General features: G+C 34.2%; 1 protein-coding gene and 1 long non-coding RNA gene across 2 annotated transcripts; one reads left to right on the forward strand and one right to left on the reverse strand.

Annotated features, from left to right (window-relative positions):
• The first annotated feature begins 3,811 nt into the window (after nucleotides 1-3,811).
• LOC122590544 lies at nucleotides 3,812-5,800 on the forward strand. Its single transcript, XR_006322528.1, has 3 exons — nucleotides 3,812-4,019; nucleotides 4,916-4,980; nucleotides 5,561-5,800. It is a non-coding gene; the product is annotated as an uncharacterized LOC122590544 (long non-coding RNA).
• A 9,828-nt stretch (nucleotides 5,801-15,628) lies between these two features.
• Nucleotides 15,629-16,818, reverse strand: LOC122591749. Its single transcript, XM_043763994.1, has 2 exons — nucleotides 16,666-16,818; nucleotides 15,629-16,549 (listed from the first exon to the last, which is right to left on the reverse strand). Exons 1-2 carry the CDS (start codon nucleotides 16,816-16,818, stop codon nucleotides 15,629-15,631), a joined length of 1,074 nt encoding a protein of 357 aa, XP_043619929.1.
• Nucleotides 16,819-17,024: the final 206 nt, after the last annotated feature.

A 17,024-nucleotide genomic window follows, 5' to 3' on the forward strand; every position in this document is an offset into this window, starting at 1 on the left:
TACTAGTGATGATCATGGATTTTCTTAAAAATTTCAAATCATTAAGCAAAGTACTTGATTATAGTCCGAACATTTTAAAAATGGTTACATTAAGTAAACATATTAGTCCTTGTAGCTAAAAATTGAGCCTGTATTTATAGGAATCTCGTAAAGCAAGACAATGTGTGCAACCACAACATTTCTTAGTCTTTTTAAAAAGTAAACGAGGGTGGTGACAGCGGCGGCGACCATTGGTGGCCGCAGATGTGTCAAGTGGTGTTGGTATTTGATATAAGAATATTTGATTTATAAGAGTAGTGGATATCTTTTAAAATATAATGTAATGATTGTATAAGTTAATTGGTAAAATAATAATTTCGTATGTCCTAAAAATCTTAACTTTTCAAGATAGGGTATAATTTTTATATTTTTAACATAGGGTATAGTTTTTATATAGTAATGTAGAAGTATAAATATGATTTTATTACTTTAAATTCAATGTAGTTGAATATAAAATATATTCAAAAGTCGAAATAACTTTTCGACGCAAAATAAACTTGAGTACACGCTTGACATGCGTCTAGCCGTACTTGAGTAGTTGAGTAGATATCCAAAATCAAAACCCATGGGTTAATGGATTTGTAATGCGCTTTGACCCAGAACACATATATAGATAACCCCCTGGTAATTTGGTTAGGCAAAAAGGTTAACGACTTAAAAAGAAAAATAAATCATCCTTTCAAAGTGTTAAATCAGCAAAGGGTAATGTGGTCTATTTAACTAATCATCCTAGATAATGTGGTCTATTCTATCTATTCATCCTAGATAAGATTATTTCATAAATTTATATTGAATGACAATAATGATGTTATCTCTAACTTCACAATTTATCAAAATCACTTTTAATCTTCTATATTTTATGTATTCGAATTTTTATTTGAAAAAGATAAGGCCCCTTGTTATATCACACCACTCTTCACTATTCATCAACTTTTTTCTCTTCTAAAACATCTCAAGAACACCCCCTCCTTATAACCCCATATTCCTATACTATTCATTCATTATTTTATTATTTCAATTTTTATTCACAAAATTAAACAAACACATTTTATTATTAAACAAACACATTACTTAAAAATAAAAGACAATACATAACTAAAAAATACAGTACATGTTAAAAACACGAAATACATTAGTTTGCTACAATTACTCTTCATCATCTTTTATTGACATACTTTCTATATCACGGTAAGCACTTTCGTTGAGCCACCACTTGTCGTGTTACGCTGTAACATTTGTAATTTTGACCCATTGGCTAAATGTATAACACAATTTTAGTTAGTAAATATATTTTGGAGTCATTTTGGCAAGTTATTTATGTGCAATGTATTTATTTAAGTCAAATGGTCATTTTATTTAGTTTTACGGTATTAAATAGTGATTAATTGAACTAGAAAGGTGTGTGGGTAATCAATGGGTTGACCCATGACCCATAACCCATGCCTATCACCCAACCTTATCTCCTCTCATTCTTCCACATATTCTATCCATACATTCATTTCTCCCATCTCTTTCTCTCTCTAAAGTGCAAGAACCCTAGCACACACATACATCTCACTCTCTGTCTAAAATTCTTGCACCAAGATTGTTGTTTCAAGTAAGATTTGTGTAGGAATCATTATTAGCATCACCATCTTCATCACATATCAAAAACTTGGGTATTTTCAAGTGCAAGAACTTCCATTTTAGCTCCAAAAATCGGATTTGAGATTCCGGGTAAATTTGGTAAGTTTTTTTTAGCTCAAAATCATTTTTATATGTTGTTAATTATGTTTCTTGGTCACATCTAAACATCTTTGGTCATCTTGGTTGCTAAAGTTGGAGATTTGGTCAAGTTAGTGTTTTGGGTGAAATCGAGTATAAATTGGTTTTGGATTGTGAAATGAAAAAGTTTTTAATGATGGGTTTTGCCCAAAATGTGTTGGAATTTTTATTTCATTAAGGGTATTGTAGTTGTATTAGATAAAGATGTTTAATTTAATGAATATAGGAGAATGTTTTTGGTTTTTCAAAGGTAAAAAGTTTAAGGATAAAAGGGGTGGTTTGTTTTATTCGATAGTATAAGTATATAGTATAAGACAACTAACCTAATTGTTATTGACAGGTTTTAGTTATATCTCATGTTCATATATCAAGCAATAATACATATATATTAAACAAAGTCTTTTACCCACACGATGTGCGGCTATTTAAAAATATAACTGAATTCGATATTGGTAAAGCTTACAATGTAGACGTCAATCATGATTAATTTTTTTTTTGATTTAGTAGTATAATGCTAATGTGTTGGTTATCTTGTTTTTCTTTAATTTAGTTGTATAACGCTAATGTATTGTTTATTTGTTAATATATGAATAAAAATTATATATCTAAGGTATGTTTGGCAAAAATAGTTGTGGCTTGTATTTGTAATTTTTATTTTAGCTTTAAGTTGTAGTTTTTAAGCAAAGTTGTTAGCTATAATTTTTATTTTTTAGAGGTCTTTGGTATGATAGTTTTAACTACAATTTTAAGAGGTATATATGTGGTTTTAATAATTAAACACTTCATCTAAACTAAAAACTTCGTAACCGTTAGTTGGCGGAAATTAGTCTTTCATATATGTTCTATTTTTAAACTTGATTTTTTGTAACAAAGCTCATATTGCGTCTAACGTATTTTTTTTTCACTAAGATTTGGGAAGCTATTAAATATGATATGATTTTTATATTTAATTAAGAAATAATCGACTATATATATTATATAGCTAGGTAATATAATAACTATCGACATATGTATAATAAAATATAAGATATTTATATCTTTCAAATTTTTAATTATTATGTATCACTATATTTAATATTTTTTATTTCATAAACAAATTAATATTATGAAAAACAATATGGAGATGTCACATAAGATTTATCCTATGTGGCAATGTTATAAGCTAGTTTTAAATTGAAGATGTTTTTAGAATCATTCGATTTCCTACTGTTTTAATAATTATATAGATATAAAATAGAAATAACTCTTTACATGTTTAATAAAAATATCAATCATTTATTTAAAGAATAAAAAATCTCTGTTAAATAATATTACAAATATAATGAATTTTTTTATTTAATTGATTTATTAACTATATATTTATTCTTTTAATTGAATTATTAGATTTATATCAAGTTATAATGTTTTAAAAATAAATATTACATAAAAATTTTTAATTTATTTTATATTTTAAAATTTTAATTAAAATAGTCGGGTTAAACCCGGGTTGATTAACTAGTATTAATAAAAAGAAAAACAAACTCAAGCGCAGGCATCTCCTTTTTTTATGATTCACGAATATTAATCAGGGATTTAGACGTTTAGGGTTCTTGTGTTTCAATTATGAGCCACCATTCGGTTCAATTGTCTTGTAACATTCGAGAAATTTGACTTTTGTTGACCCGTTAGTTTTGTGTACATTTGATTAATGATGATCGTTTACTCTATATATGATCGAGTTTGGCTATGATTTAATTATGTTCAAGGTGAATATGCATTTATATATATATATATATATATATATATATATAATGATCGTTTTTAGTCAAGTTGTGTTTGCATGATATTCAAGGTGTTTTATGAGATCGAATGGTCGTTAATGTAACGGTCGATTACTAACTTGTGGTGTAACTAGATTGATTAAGTAAAAGAACTATCCATGGGTCAACCCATATCCTAGACCCATACCCATGACCCAACCAAAGTCTTACACCTCCCTCCCATTCATTCATTTTCCTTATCTCTTTTTCTCTCTCAAATGCAAGAGCATTTAACTCTCTTACACTCTCCTCCTTCTCTCTAAAATTAATACACTAAATTGAATGTTCAAGTAAGATTTTGTTAGGGCTTTTCATCATCAACATCATTTTAACAACATAGCAAGGGTTGGAGTTTCATAGTGCAAAAAATCTTCCAAATCGGGTCAATTTCGGATTTAGCCTTTGGAAGAAGATTTGGTAAGTGAAACTCATCATTTATTCATCATCTTATACTTATAAACTTGTTTCTTGTTGTAATCAAGTGATTTCGGGTCATAAATAGAACTAAAAGTTGAAGTAGAGCTTCATATAGGGTTTTGGTGTTCTTGGTTTGGAATTGGGTCGATTTGGTACTTGGTTAGATGTTATGAGTCGAGATTTAATCATGGGTTTTGTTCATTTATAGTTATTTATGCTAAAAATCTAGTGTTGGAGTTCATTGGGTCGAATTTGGGGTTCTTGGTTTGGTTTTGAAGGTCTTGGGGGTGTTTGGAGTTGTGTTTGGCTCATTTTGGGGTTGCTGGTCGGTCTGGTGCAGACCTGGGCTTTCTGCGACGCAGCTCCAGGCTGCGAAGCAGTGTTAAAGGTCGAGTTTTATGCTGCTGCGCAGTGAGAGGTTACTGCGGCGCAGTCGGTTACTTCGGCGCATTTGGTGTCCTTCTTCACTTAAAGTTTTCCTAGCTCGACTTTAGTTATCCTAGGATCGTCCCAACCTTTACAAAGAGTCCTCTTTCGACCTTATTGGTGCTCTACACAAGACAAACCATTCGTTCAAAGTCGTGAGTCACTTTTGGAACCAAACTTGAGATCTATAAGCCAAACTATATACATATATACATATATCTTTTGATCCGTAAGTCCGTTTTAGACGTGTGACCTATCGATAGAATCGTGAGAGAGTCTATTTTCTCATGGTATCATCTTCTCTAAGTCAATATTTTCCCATCTCTAAAAATGTCTTGTCAAAGTGTCTTGTTCTTACCCGGAAAAGTTGTTTAAGCGTTAGTGGGCTTGTGACTCGACTTAAACTTGCTAGACCAATTTGTTAGGGTTATTAGAGTTGAATTTGATTGTATTGAGATGTACATTGATAGGTTGTGATCGTGTGGCGAACATTGCACGCTTGTAGATTAATCTAAACTTTTTGTAGCCGCTCAAGGTGAGTTCGTAGCCCCTTTTCTTTACATGATTTTGGGGTGAAAAGTGTACAACTTGTTTCATTGGTTCGTTTTATTGTTATGTGTTCGTTTATGTAAGTAATCGAGGTTATGTGTTCGTTTGCTTGTGAATCAAGGTTTTATGATTGTTTGCCTAGTTTATCAAGGTTATGTGTTCGTTTGCTTTATGAATCAAGGTTGAATAATTGGTTGGCTAGTTTATCAAGGTTATGTGTTCGTTGGCTTTGTGAATCAAGGTTGAATGATTGTTTGGCTATGTTATCAAGGTTATGTGTTCGATTAATTTGTAAATCAAGGTTGTATGATTGTTATGCATTCGTATCAAGGTTATGAGGTTCATTAAATGATCCAATCAAGGTTTCAAGGCTTGGTAATTGTTTAACGATCCCAATTATAAGATCATTTAATGACCCAATCAAGGTTTCAAGGTTATATGATCATTTAATGATCTAATTATGTTCGTATCAAGGTTAAACGGTTGTTATCCTGACACTTGTTTCTTATAGTCAAAACTTACGAACTCACGAACTTTATGTTGACGCATTTTAGTACACTTTTCAGGTAATCAAGTGAATCAAAGACGTGATGGATGATTGCATTGCATGTGATAGGATTGAGCTTGGACTTTTATGGATCCATGATTCATTGCACCCGTTCATGGGTTATGCCTAGGATCGTTAGCCATCATTGAACTATCTTTTGTAGTCTATTGATGGTGTTGTGCTCCTCGTGCATTATTTGATCCGAAACTTGTAATCGTATTTGAATTATGTATGGATTGCCCTAATCTTTGAATGCATTTAGTCGTCTCTACTTAATTTTCAAGTCGTGCTGAGCTTTTCTATTAATGCCCCATGTTTCCGCCTAGTTGGGGTGTTACATGTCTTCCCCAAAATCAACAAAATTAATCTCTTTTCCAACAAATCAACAAATCTCTTTCTCCAAATTAACCACTTTATAATCCCCAACTCAATCACTTTACAATCACCGGAACCACCACCACCCCCCCCCCACACACACCGCCAACAACAACAACAACAAGATGAAGAACCAAATAGTCGGATATGATTTGGAGAGAGACATGACCAATGGTTTCGATAGAGTCGAGTTTCGACTTAGAAGACTGAAACGAAAAAGGGTAGTAGCTCCACTTAAGAAGTCCGATTGGGAAGATGTCGATCTTGTTTCAATAGAGAAAGAATCCGAATGAAAGTCAAAGTGGATGATATCTATTTTTTCGCTTACCAGAAGTCCGAAGATGGTCATGAAGGAGATTTCTGGGAAGCCCGCACCAAAGATGAAGATGAAAATAAGAAACTCATTCCCTCTGCCAAGTCTTTGAAGAATAATTTGTTACAATAGAATCCATAGAATTAGAAAAGTGAACGCAAATGAAAACATATTTAAGATTGCCTTTAATATGAGGTATTCTAATGCAGCATCGTGCAAAATATACGCTGCATCATTTAATTTAGGGTTGAACATCATCTCATAGTTGTTGTAGTTCTTGTAATCACTTATAAGCTTCACATTTATATCCCTCGGCAGTTGCTTCATCATTATTGGGAGATCCTCTTTTTGCAGTATCAGACATCTTCTCCCAATTGTTAATCATACGAATCGTCCATGGTGGAACCCGCGTCTTTATTCCCTTTTCGATAGCGTGGTAAACCTCATGATGACAAGGTTGAAATCCTCCCAGCATGAAAATGGAAGCGGCATTTCATACCTTAGCTATAAAGTTCTGTGAGGCGGCGAGGTTTCAACCTTGTTATCACAAGATTTACCACGCTGTCAAAAAAGGAATAAGGACGCGGGTTCCACCATGGATGAATCGTATGATTAACAACTGGGAGAAGATGTCTAATACTGCAAAAGAGGATCTTTCAATAATGATGAAGCAACTGTCGAGGCATATAGATGCAAAGCTTATAAGGGATTACAAGAACTACAACAACTATGAGACGATGTTTAGCCTTAAATTAAATGATGCAAAAGTATATTTTGCGCGATGCTGCATTAGAATACCGCATATTAAAAGTAATCTTAAATATGTTTTCATTTGCGTTCACTTTTCTAATTCTATGGATTCTATTATAACAAATTATTGCCCAAAGACTTGGCTGAGGGAATGAGTTACTTATTTTCATCTTCATCTTTGGTGCGGGTTTCCCAGATATCTCCTGCATGACAATCTTCGGACTTCTGGTAAGCGAAAAAATAGATATCATCCACTTTGACTTTCTTTCGGATTCTTTCTCTATTGAAACAAGACCAACATCTTCCCAATCGGACTTCTTAAGTGGAGCTACTACCCTTTTTCGTTTGAGTCTTCTAAGTCGAAACTCGACTCTATCGAAACCATTGGTCATGTCTCTCTCCAAATCATATCCGACTATTTGGTTGTTCATCTTGTTATTGTTGTTGGTGGTGGGGTGTGTGTGTGCGGGGGGGGGGGGGGGGGGATTCTGGTGATTATAAAGTGATTGATTTGCGGATTATAAAGTGTGTGGGGGGATTCCAATATATTTTGCACGATGTTGCATTAGAATACCGCATATTAAAGGTAATCTTAAATTTGTTTTCATTTGCATTCACTTTCATAATTCTATGGAATCTATTGTAACAATCTATTATTCTTGTAGGGGAAGGAAAGGCAGTTAATAAGTAGTTGTTTTTATCAAGCCTTGAAAATTTGAATGGCGCAACTTTTGTTACTGTGGTCTATGTATAACATTTAGTTTTGCTTTGATGTATGATGTATGTTTATGAATTATGGAAGTTTTTGTTCTAGCTGTAATATATATGCTATGTATCTATTTATTTGCTTTTATGTAAGTTTAGATTTTGCTTAAAGTTCATCCCTTTTTATTAGAGTTGGTGTTCAGCTACAAAATTTATGTGGAAGCCCAATGCGAAGTTGTTCATGGCTAGCCCCTTCCAGCTCTTTGTTTTTTTTGTTTTCCTTTAAATTTTGAAGATAATTTGATGATCTAAATGTAAGCTTATGTTTCAATCTGTTAGTTGGTGTGATATTGTCTTATGTGGAGGTGAAATATAAGAATCTTCGCGTAGAAGCTGAGTGTGAAGTTGTTCATGGAAAGCCCCTCCTAACTCTTTGGAACTCTTCGCAAAGTTTGCTTTTGGTAAGTATCTAAATGCGACCCTTAATCCACTTAACATGTACCTCGGTCTCAATTATGTGGTTATGTTAACAGAGAACATATTAAGTTTTTGTGTGTTGTAAAAGTTAATTTTCAGTTAACACAAAATGTAGTACAATTATGTCTTTCCAAACCTACCTTGTTAATGTTTATATGTTGGCTCTATCTGGTTTAACAACTTTATAGTGTCAATACAATCTTCTAATTAGAGGCACAAGTTTTATGTTATAACAATAGATTACTCAAAATGTAAGGATTATAGTTGAAACAGTTAGTTGTTGCAGATGATCTAAAATATAACTTAAACTGAAAGCATCTAATGATTCAGTTAGTGGGTCCGATGTATTAGTGATACTTGTTGCTCTGTTAGTAATATTCTGAACTTTGTTTTTGTGCGACAGGGGATTGTTGCGGTTTCTGGTTTAAAGTCTAAACATGCTAAGATAACCATTTTAAACAATGTTACTGATACATTGAACAGGAAGGTAGGATTCAAAAGAGATTAAACGCTTGTACTGCACAGTTAGTTTAATCATTTTTTATCTTTATTCATTAGTGTTGCAATTTTATTATCATTCAGGATGACTCTGCTTGTTGGTCCTTCAGGGTGTGGGAAAACCACATTGTCAAAAGCACTTCTCGGGATCCTTAAATTACTTATTGTATAATAGCATTGTATATCAAAGGAATGAATTGTTTGACTATATTTGTATCTATATATAAAGAAAGGTGTGTGTTTGATTCACCAAAACATATAATTTTGGCTGGTAAAATTGGCTAATTAAAGGGACTGAAATTAGTTAAATAGAACACATTATTTTTACAACAATGTTGGGAAATTGCTCTTCTCTTTTGTTTTTATTTGTTCTTTATCTTTTGTTTAAATTTTCAGATTTGAGGGACAAGCAGATCCGTCGCCCTTCAATAAACACCTGCGTATCTGGGCACCAACATGAGTTATCTTTTTAAATTGGTATCTATCTTTTTTTAATTGATTTAACTCTTCTTATTATGTTTACTTTCATAGTTTGATGTTTTATTCTCTTTTTTTATTCGTTATGCCTTTGATAAACTACTCTTTTCCTGTGATTTATTCAAGAAAAGAAAATCGTTTGATTCTGAAACTAAATTGTTTTTGAAGATGTAGAAAAGCAAAATGCCGCTAAGAGGCAATGTGCAGTCAGTAGGCTGATCAATCAAGCTCTCGGTGATGCACTCATTGGATTACTTTCCTAAAAATAAGGAAAGTAATAAAACTAAAATAGTGAAAGATTTGAAATAAAAATGTGATAAACTCAAATACGGAGTAATAGATAACTATGTAAGAAAAGAAGTTATTATTCTAGCTTGCACTCCAAGAAGACACGTCTGATCTTCAAGAGTTGGGCTTGTTGATGGGCAAACTAAACTTTCACAGCCCACTGGCTTCCCATTGCATCAACAACATATGGGATGATCAGTCGAAAATTGGAATGAACTTTATTGTGATCTACCAAGCAGACAACGTAAGGTCAGTTCCCCGAGGTCAGTGATGGTCAATTGTCTCTAGGTTTAAAGGGATGATCAATCATAAACAACCCCTTTGTCCGATTTTTAATTAGTGGTCTTGGTTTCTTTTTATATAACAATTGGTACAAAATTTATGTACATGAAAATAAAATAAATTTTTTAATAAAAGATTTCAGGGCATTTTATACATTGAAAATACATTGAGTGTCTGCAACTTCAACTCATGACCCGTCTGAATCGTGGCTGTTTTTTTGAGCTAAATGTCTTTTACACCTTTTTGACCCATTAGAGATAAAGTTTAAACAAAGTCAACCCATTCATAGCTATCATAAGTAAATGGCTTAAATTTTGGGTAAAGGGTTTACCCTGATTAGATTATATATTAAAAAAACTCAAATAGATAAAGTACATGTAACACCCCGTTTAAGCGGAATATACAGGATGCACAGATAAGCACAATTGCACACAGTACAAGTTCCAACACAACCATTACTATATTTAAAGAATAGAAGTATGATTGTTATTACAGAACATGAATGAACTTAGAATAGTCAATATCTGGAAGACAGAACAATTGTCTTTTAAGAACAGAACTTGAACTGATGTAGCAAGGAAGATCTTCATAGCTCCTGAACTTGTACGCTCGAACAATCGCCAAAAGTATGAGCTTAGAAAGGAAGACTCCTATGCTAAAGAACTATGAACCTAGCCTGAAAAGCATGTAAGTTTAAAAAGGTCAACTACAAAAGTAGTTGGTGAGATTCACATAATGTACTTTTAGTTTACATATACGTATATATGTATAATAAGAACAACATCATAAGTTTTGTACGTCGAACCAATGTACTTTATAATAATAAAGACTAGGTCAAGATCTGCACTTTGAACACAAGCACTTTTTAATAGTATGAATAGAACAAGAACCTATAATAAACTTTAGTTATAAGTTTTCACTGCTAAACCGATTGGCCAGAACTGAACCTTAATGTAATAGTATGCTCATATAGCTCAAGTACATCAAGTAAGATCTATGTCAGAACAATGACATGAACAAGAACAAGTAATATGCATCCTCATGAACTGTGGAGAATGAGGGTGGCTTACCCTAAACAGCGCTGTCCATAATTACCTACGGTTCATTCCCCGAACTGTGGGATATGAATTGATAGCAGTGAACAAGAACTGAACAAGTACATGTACGAACTAGAACATAATAAAGATCAAGTACAGTAGTGTAAATGTATTTAAGATCCTGCCCATTCAAGACTTAAATACTCCTTCAAACAGTTTAAGAATCATTTCATAAGTAGTTCAAGATCAAGCTCATAATATAGTACGTAAGATAGTTCACGAACATATGTACAAGTATGAAAATAGTTTTCATGCTTTTCAGTCCCCGATAAAGAACTTTGAACAAATGTACGAAAGGGGGATTAGTGAACTCACAGTGATCTGGTACAAGCACTAGTAGTATTAGCACAGAGAATAAACACAAAGATAGATAAGTATATCTATCGAAATCCAAGCACGTCTTGATGGATGCCTAAGTACATGTTGATCATAAATAAGTACATATATTAGTTCATGTGATTATTCAATCACAGAAATGTCCTTGATGAACTAATGATTTGGTCCTTTGAAGATCTTTGAACGTTTTGACTCAAAAGAGTTTTAAATGAACTTTAAGTACATGAACTGGACTCGCACTGAACATCTTTGAACTCACACTTAAGTACTTATCGTGTTAATGAGTTGAACATGTCTTAAATAATGAACTTTTAGTCTTTAGAACTCAATTTAATTGATCATAGAACTCGTACTTTGATAATTATGATAGAACATGTCTTAATTGTACTTAATTAGGGTTTGCACTTTGTACGTCGTCTTAGATCGAACCATGATCTAGCTTAAGTGTAGATGATCAACCTTAGATGTGTTTAATCGAGTAATGATGTTGTTATGAACTGATTAGATGATTAAGGATCAAGTGTGGTGTGTTAAAGAACAAGTACGTGTTGTTAAAAGATGAACATAAGATCGTTTTAGGGTTTTGAATGTCAAGATCGTTTTAGCTTCTCCTCAAGATCGTCCTAGGTGACTTTCAGGATCGTCCTAGGTGACTTCAAGGCAAGATCGTCCTAGCAGTGGAGCACAAGATCGTCTCATCAAGATCGTTTTAGGTACACAAGAACTCAAGGTCGTTTTGGGGATCAAGATCTGAAGATCGTCTTAAGGTTTAATGTACAAGATCGTTTTGAAGGAACAGACCCCAAGATCGTCCCAATGGACTGGTCAGGATCATCCTAGGATCCAAGGAACAAGAACAAGTCTCATGATCGATTCATGATCAAGAGTTTGAGCTAAACCAATCCAAAGGATCGGTTACCCATTAAACGTACCAATAATACCACAACACCACACAAGATCGATTGAACAATGAACTATGAACCAAAGGCTGGCCAAGACGATCTTGGGCTTAAGATCGTCCCACCAGGATCGTTTTAGGTGCCAAACACGGCTGAAACAAGAACAAGGTCATGGCATAGAGATCTAGATCGAATCCAGGACAAGTTAGAACATAAAACTTGTACATATATGCATATTAACATTAACCAATAACACTTTTAATGCTTTTCAATATCAAATAACACATGAACAAGTCATAACCTCAAGAACAAGTTTACTTTCACTTTCACAAAATGGGTTTTGTAAATTAAAACATGTTATGACCCAAATTTGTTCACATACATGTTATTAAACACATTTAGACACAAACCCATTAATCATTAACACGATTTCATATCAAAATTGGACCAAATCATCAAGAACATAAAGTATAAAAAAATTCACTTTTAATTTGATTAAAAACTCATAATTTGTTGTTGTTACCTGAGATTTGATTCCAGAAACACGTTTTGATTATCACAAGGATGCTAAAAGTACAAGTGATTTTGATTTAACAATCCAAAATCAAAGGATGAATTTTGTGTGTGAAAATGTGGCTGCACTATGTGTTTTAGTGTGAGAAAGTAGAGAGAAGAAGAGAATGAATAGTGTTGTGACTTTTCTCTCTAAGTTTCCATCTTTTTCTATATATACATTTCCATATTTAATGAACCCAATAAATGCAAGGACCATTTGCGAACGTTTTGAACTAGAACTTTAATGAACATGAACGTTTATGAACCGAACTTTAATATTTCATTGTACATAGTTATGAACTCGTCATATCAATCAAGATTTAAGATCAAATTGACCTTCATATAAGCACATAATTGAGGTCTAAAGCACTTCAAGAACTTAATCAAATTGAATTGTCTAGCCGTTCTAGTGGCGAAAGTACGTTTCAAGAACTTAATTAGAACATTTCTAAGACGGTTATTACAGTACAGGCAGTATGGCTCAGTACCAAACTGGCTTACACATCCAATCGTACCATAGTACGTCTATAAACTACCAAAAGAACCAAACTAAACATTACAAACTCAAAGAACTATAACATCTAGTAAATTAAATGAGAAAAAAACTACGTCTTGACAAGTAACCAAGGGGGAAGATCCCACGCTGCTACGGCTTGTTCCATTCGTCTTGATTTCTTGAATCTAAATGTCATGACCTTCAGTCGTACAGTAGAAATGATGGAATCCACAATCTGAACACGTGTTCTCTTTTTTTTCCATAAACAGTCTCCTATTCCTTTCATTCCAAATGACATACACTGCAGTAGCAAGCACTAATTTAGGGACAATGCTTCTAACTGTTGACTTCTTCGGTAACAACATCATTCCATGTTGAGAAGTTAAGATTAATCTCAGCTTTCCTTTGAGCAGCTATCCATACCAGTTGCGTGAAAGTACAATAAAAAAATAAGTGTTCATGAGAGTCTGGAATAGCTTCACAAAGTGGGCAGACAAGCATCCTCCTATCTGACCCCAAATTCCATTGGCTCATAGTATCTTGAGTCCTCAATTTGAGATAAAAACTAGCCATAATACAAATGCATGTTTAGGAATACATTGTGTAAACCAAACAATATGTGCCCATGGCACCTCATCAGCCCGCAATCTGATGTCTTCCCACACATTATGAACCGTAAATTCTTTGAAGTTTCCATGTAGATCCTTCCATAAAAGTTTATCACTTTCATCTGGTTGAAGCATCAGAGGCTCAAAGGGGAAATCACCATTCCATCTCACTGGCCAGATCCAATTATTATCCATAACAATGTCAGCAACTTTAGAACACAACCGAAAACCGGCATTAACAATCCGTCTTGCTGTAACATAATCAATTAATGGACCATGAGCACCCCAATTGTCAAACCATGCATTCGTAGCCAAACCGTTACCCACCTTGAACCATAAGAATCTTTTTACCTTTGGGCGAATATGGAGGAGCTTACGCCAACTCCAAGTCATGATACCTTTGGCTGGAATTTCCCAGAAACTTCTGTTCTTAAGCTTATAAGTATGAATCCACCTTACCCAAAGTGACTCTTTATTTGACAAAATATTCCAGATGTGGGCTGTTAGGAGAGCAACATTGAACGTTTCCAGCCTTTTTTAAACCCAACACCCTCATTTTTAGGAAGACAAACCGTTTCCCAAGCAACCTTAGCTTTACCTCTTTGCATATTACCATGACACCACAAAAATCCTCGCATTAACCGTTCAATTTCTAGTATGACCCGTTGAGGAAGAAACATAACAGTAGACCAATATACATTAAGTAACGAGACAACAGATTGAAGCAATTGCAATCGACCTGCAAAAGATAAAAATCTATTCCGCCAATCGTCCAGTCGTCTTTTAACTTTCTCAATTAGCTGCTGATAATTTTGGTGCTTCAATCTTTTCGAGATAAGAGTCACCCCATGGTATTTAACCGGCAAACAACCTTCCTCAAAAGGGAGGACTCCAAGAATAACAACTTTAACATGATTCAGAACGTTACAAAAAGATGTTGTACTCTTTGGGAGACTCAGCGCAAGACCAGAGGAGTCTTTAATTCAGACAAAGCCTTCATAATAACCTGAGTTGATGCTACCGCATAAAAATGAAGAGATCATCTGCAAAGCAAAGATTCACCACTTTATGTAGATCACATTTGTGGTGATATGAAAAAGTACCCGACTCATTGATAGCTCGATGTAGAATAAGTGTAAGTACTTCCATAACTAGTGTAAATAAATAAGAGGATAGCGGGTCTCCTTGCCGAAGGCCCGCCTGCCTTGAAAGAATCCATGAAGCTCCCCATTAATGCAAATAGAAAATGAAGCCCCTGAAACACATTTCATTATCCACGCAACCATTGTAGGGTGAAAACCAAATTCAAAAAGTATAACATTAAGAAAATTCCAATCAACTGTATCATAAGCTTTCTGGATATCCACATTCAACACACACCTTGGTGAACCCCTGTCAACATGATAATTATGCATAATCTCTTGGGTTAAGAGTATATTATCAGAATTTCTTCTACCCAGCATGAAGGCTGACTGATTCATGTTAACCAGATCTCCAAGACTCTCTTTGATTTTGTTTGCAATGATATTACTGATGCACTTAAATAACACATTACAAAGAGAGATAGGCCTATAAGCAATGAATCGAGATGGAGAAGACACCTTAGGTATTAGGGAAATCACAGAGTGATTAAGTTCCCTAAGCATTTTCCCCCAACTGAAAAAAAATTTTACTGCACTTGTCACGTCACCACCAACAATATCCCAACAATTCTTGAAAAAAGCTACAGAAAATCCATCGGGTCCTGGGGATTTGTCATCCCCCATAGAAAAGATAGTATGCTTTACTTCCTCTACAGTAACCTCACTCACCATGTTATTCGCTTTCTCTAAAGACAATTTATTATAAAACAAATTGGAGGTGTTAAGAGGAGAAACCATACCAGTGGTGCCAAGGATCTGAGTATAATGAGACACGAATGTATTAGCAACCTATTCTCCATCAGTTTGATTTCCACCAGAGTCTAGAATAGTATCAATCCGGCTATTAGAAACACAACCCTTTACTACCTTGTGGAAATATGCAATATTTGAGTCACCCACTTCTAACCAATGAACTTTAGCTTTCTGCTTTAGGAACCTTTCTTCATCCAAAACAACATTATTATATTCTTGAAGATAAATTGCATGTTCATCTGTTAATAATGGATTTTGTGGCTCCTTATCTAAAGCTATTTGCACCGTATCCAGCTGAAGCCGCAATTTTTGAACTTTTTCGTGTAAGTTACCTTGGTCATACAATAACTTTCTCAACGGTTTCTTAAGAAGCTTCAACCTTTGAACCACCCTATACATCCAGAAACCAGGAACATCGACCTTCCAAATATCAGCAATAACTACTTTAAACTTTGGGTTGTGAACCAATAGATTGAAAAATTTAAACGGCTTGGGCTTGTATTTGATATTTAGAGGGATCCTTAAAATAGATGGGGCATGATCATAAGACCTGAATGGTTGAAATATAGCATTCACACCAATGAAACTATCAAGAAAATCCTGATTAGCCATAACTAGATCAATCTTCTTTAATAAACCAGATTTACCTCTTGCTTTTTGATTCCATGTGTAATGCAATCCGGACCTATTTACATCAGTTACCTCCAAGTTCTCAATACAATCTTTAAACTCTCTCAGAGCAATGTCTATTGTCGAGCTGCCTTCTGACTTATCTTCAAGATTTAAAGCGACATTAAAGTCACCTAAAAGGCACCACGCTTTTTGATGAACAAACTGGTTATGGAGAGAAAGGTTATTCCACAGCTCACGCCTATCCAAGTAACGGTTATGTGCATATACAAACGAGCAGAAAAAAGACTTTTTAGTAGCTTTGATATACACTTTAGAATGCATAACCTGGTCGGATTGAGTAATCACCAAAACGTCCACAGTATTTGGGTTCCAACATAGAATGATACGCGAACCCTTGTACAATAGCTTGCATTAGAAACCCATTTCCAGTGCCAACAAACCTTAGCACAAATTTTGTCCACACTCAAACTCGAGACATGAGATTCAAGTATGGCACACACATCCAGTTTATTTTCAAACATAACCTGATGTACTTCTTTCTGTTTTGGGGCTTTATTAAGCCCCCTTATATTCCACGATGCTACTTTAATCATTTGGAACTGTTTGAATGGGATTGCTTGCCCCCTTTACTTCTTTTTCTAGGATAGACTCATCGTTAACCACTTAACATTGTCATCATCACTATCCAGGTCCAGAGCAGTTTTGTGCGAAGTAATAGAGCCACTCCCATAACTACTCGTCGATGCACCATTAGCAGGATGAGGCTCAGGATTAGGCTCATCCTCCAAAAACACATCCG

This window comes from Erigeron canadensis, chromosome 3 (assembly GCF_010389155.1).
Source record: "Erigeron canadensis isolate Cc75 chromosome 3, C_canadensis_v1, whole genome shotgun sequence".
Classification (NCBI taxonomy): Eukaryota; Viridiplantae; Streptophyta; class Magnoliopsida; order Asterales; family Asteraceae; genus Erigeron; species Erigeron canadensis.

What these genes read in the sequence shown, in the direction of transcription:
- LOC122591749 (XM_043763994.1), bottom strand. Translation starts at nt 16,818, where the DNA reads ATGATTAAAGTAGCATCGTGGAATATAAGGGGGCTTAATAAAGCCCCA. An exon ending in TGGACAAAATTTGTGCTAAG is followed by an intron (nt 16,550 to 16,665) that starts GTTTGTTGGCAC and finishes CAATCCGACCAG; the next exon opens with GTTATGCATTCTAAAGTGTA.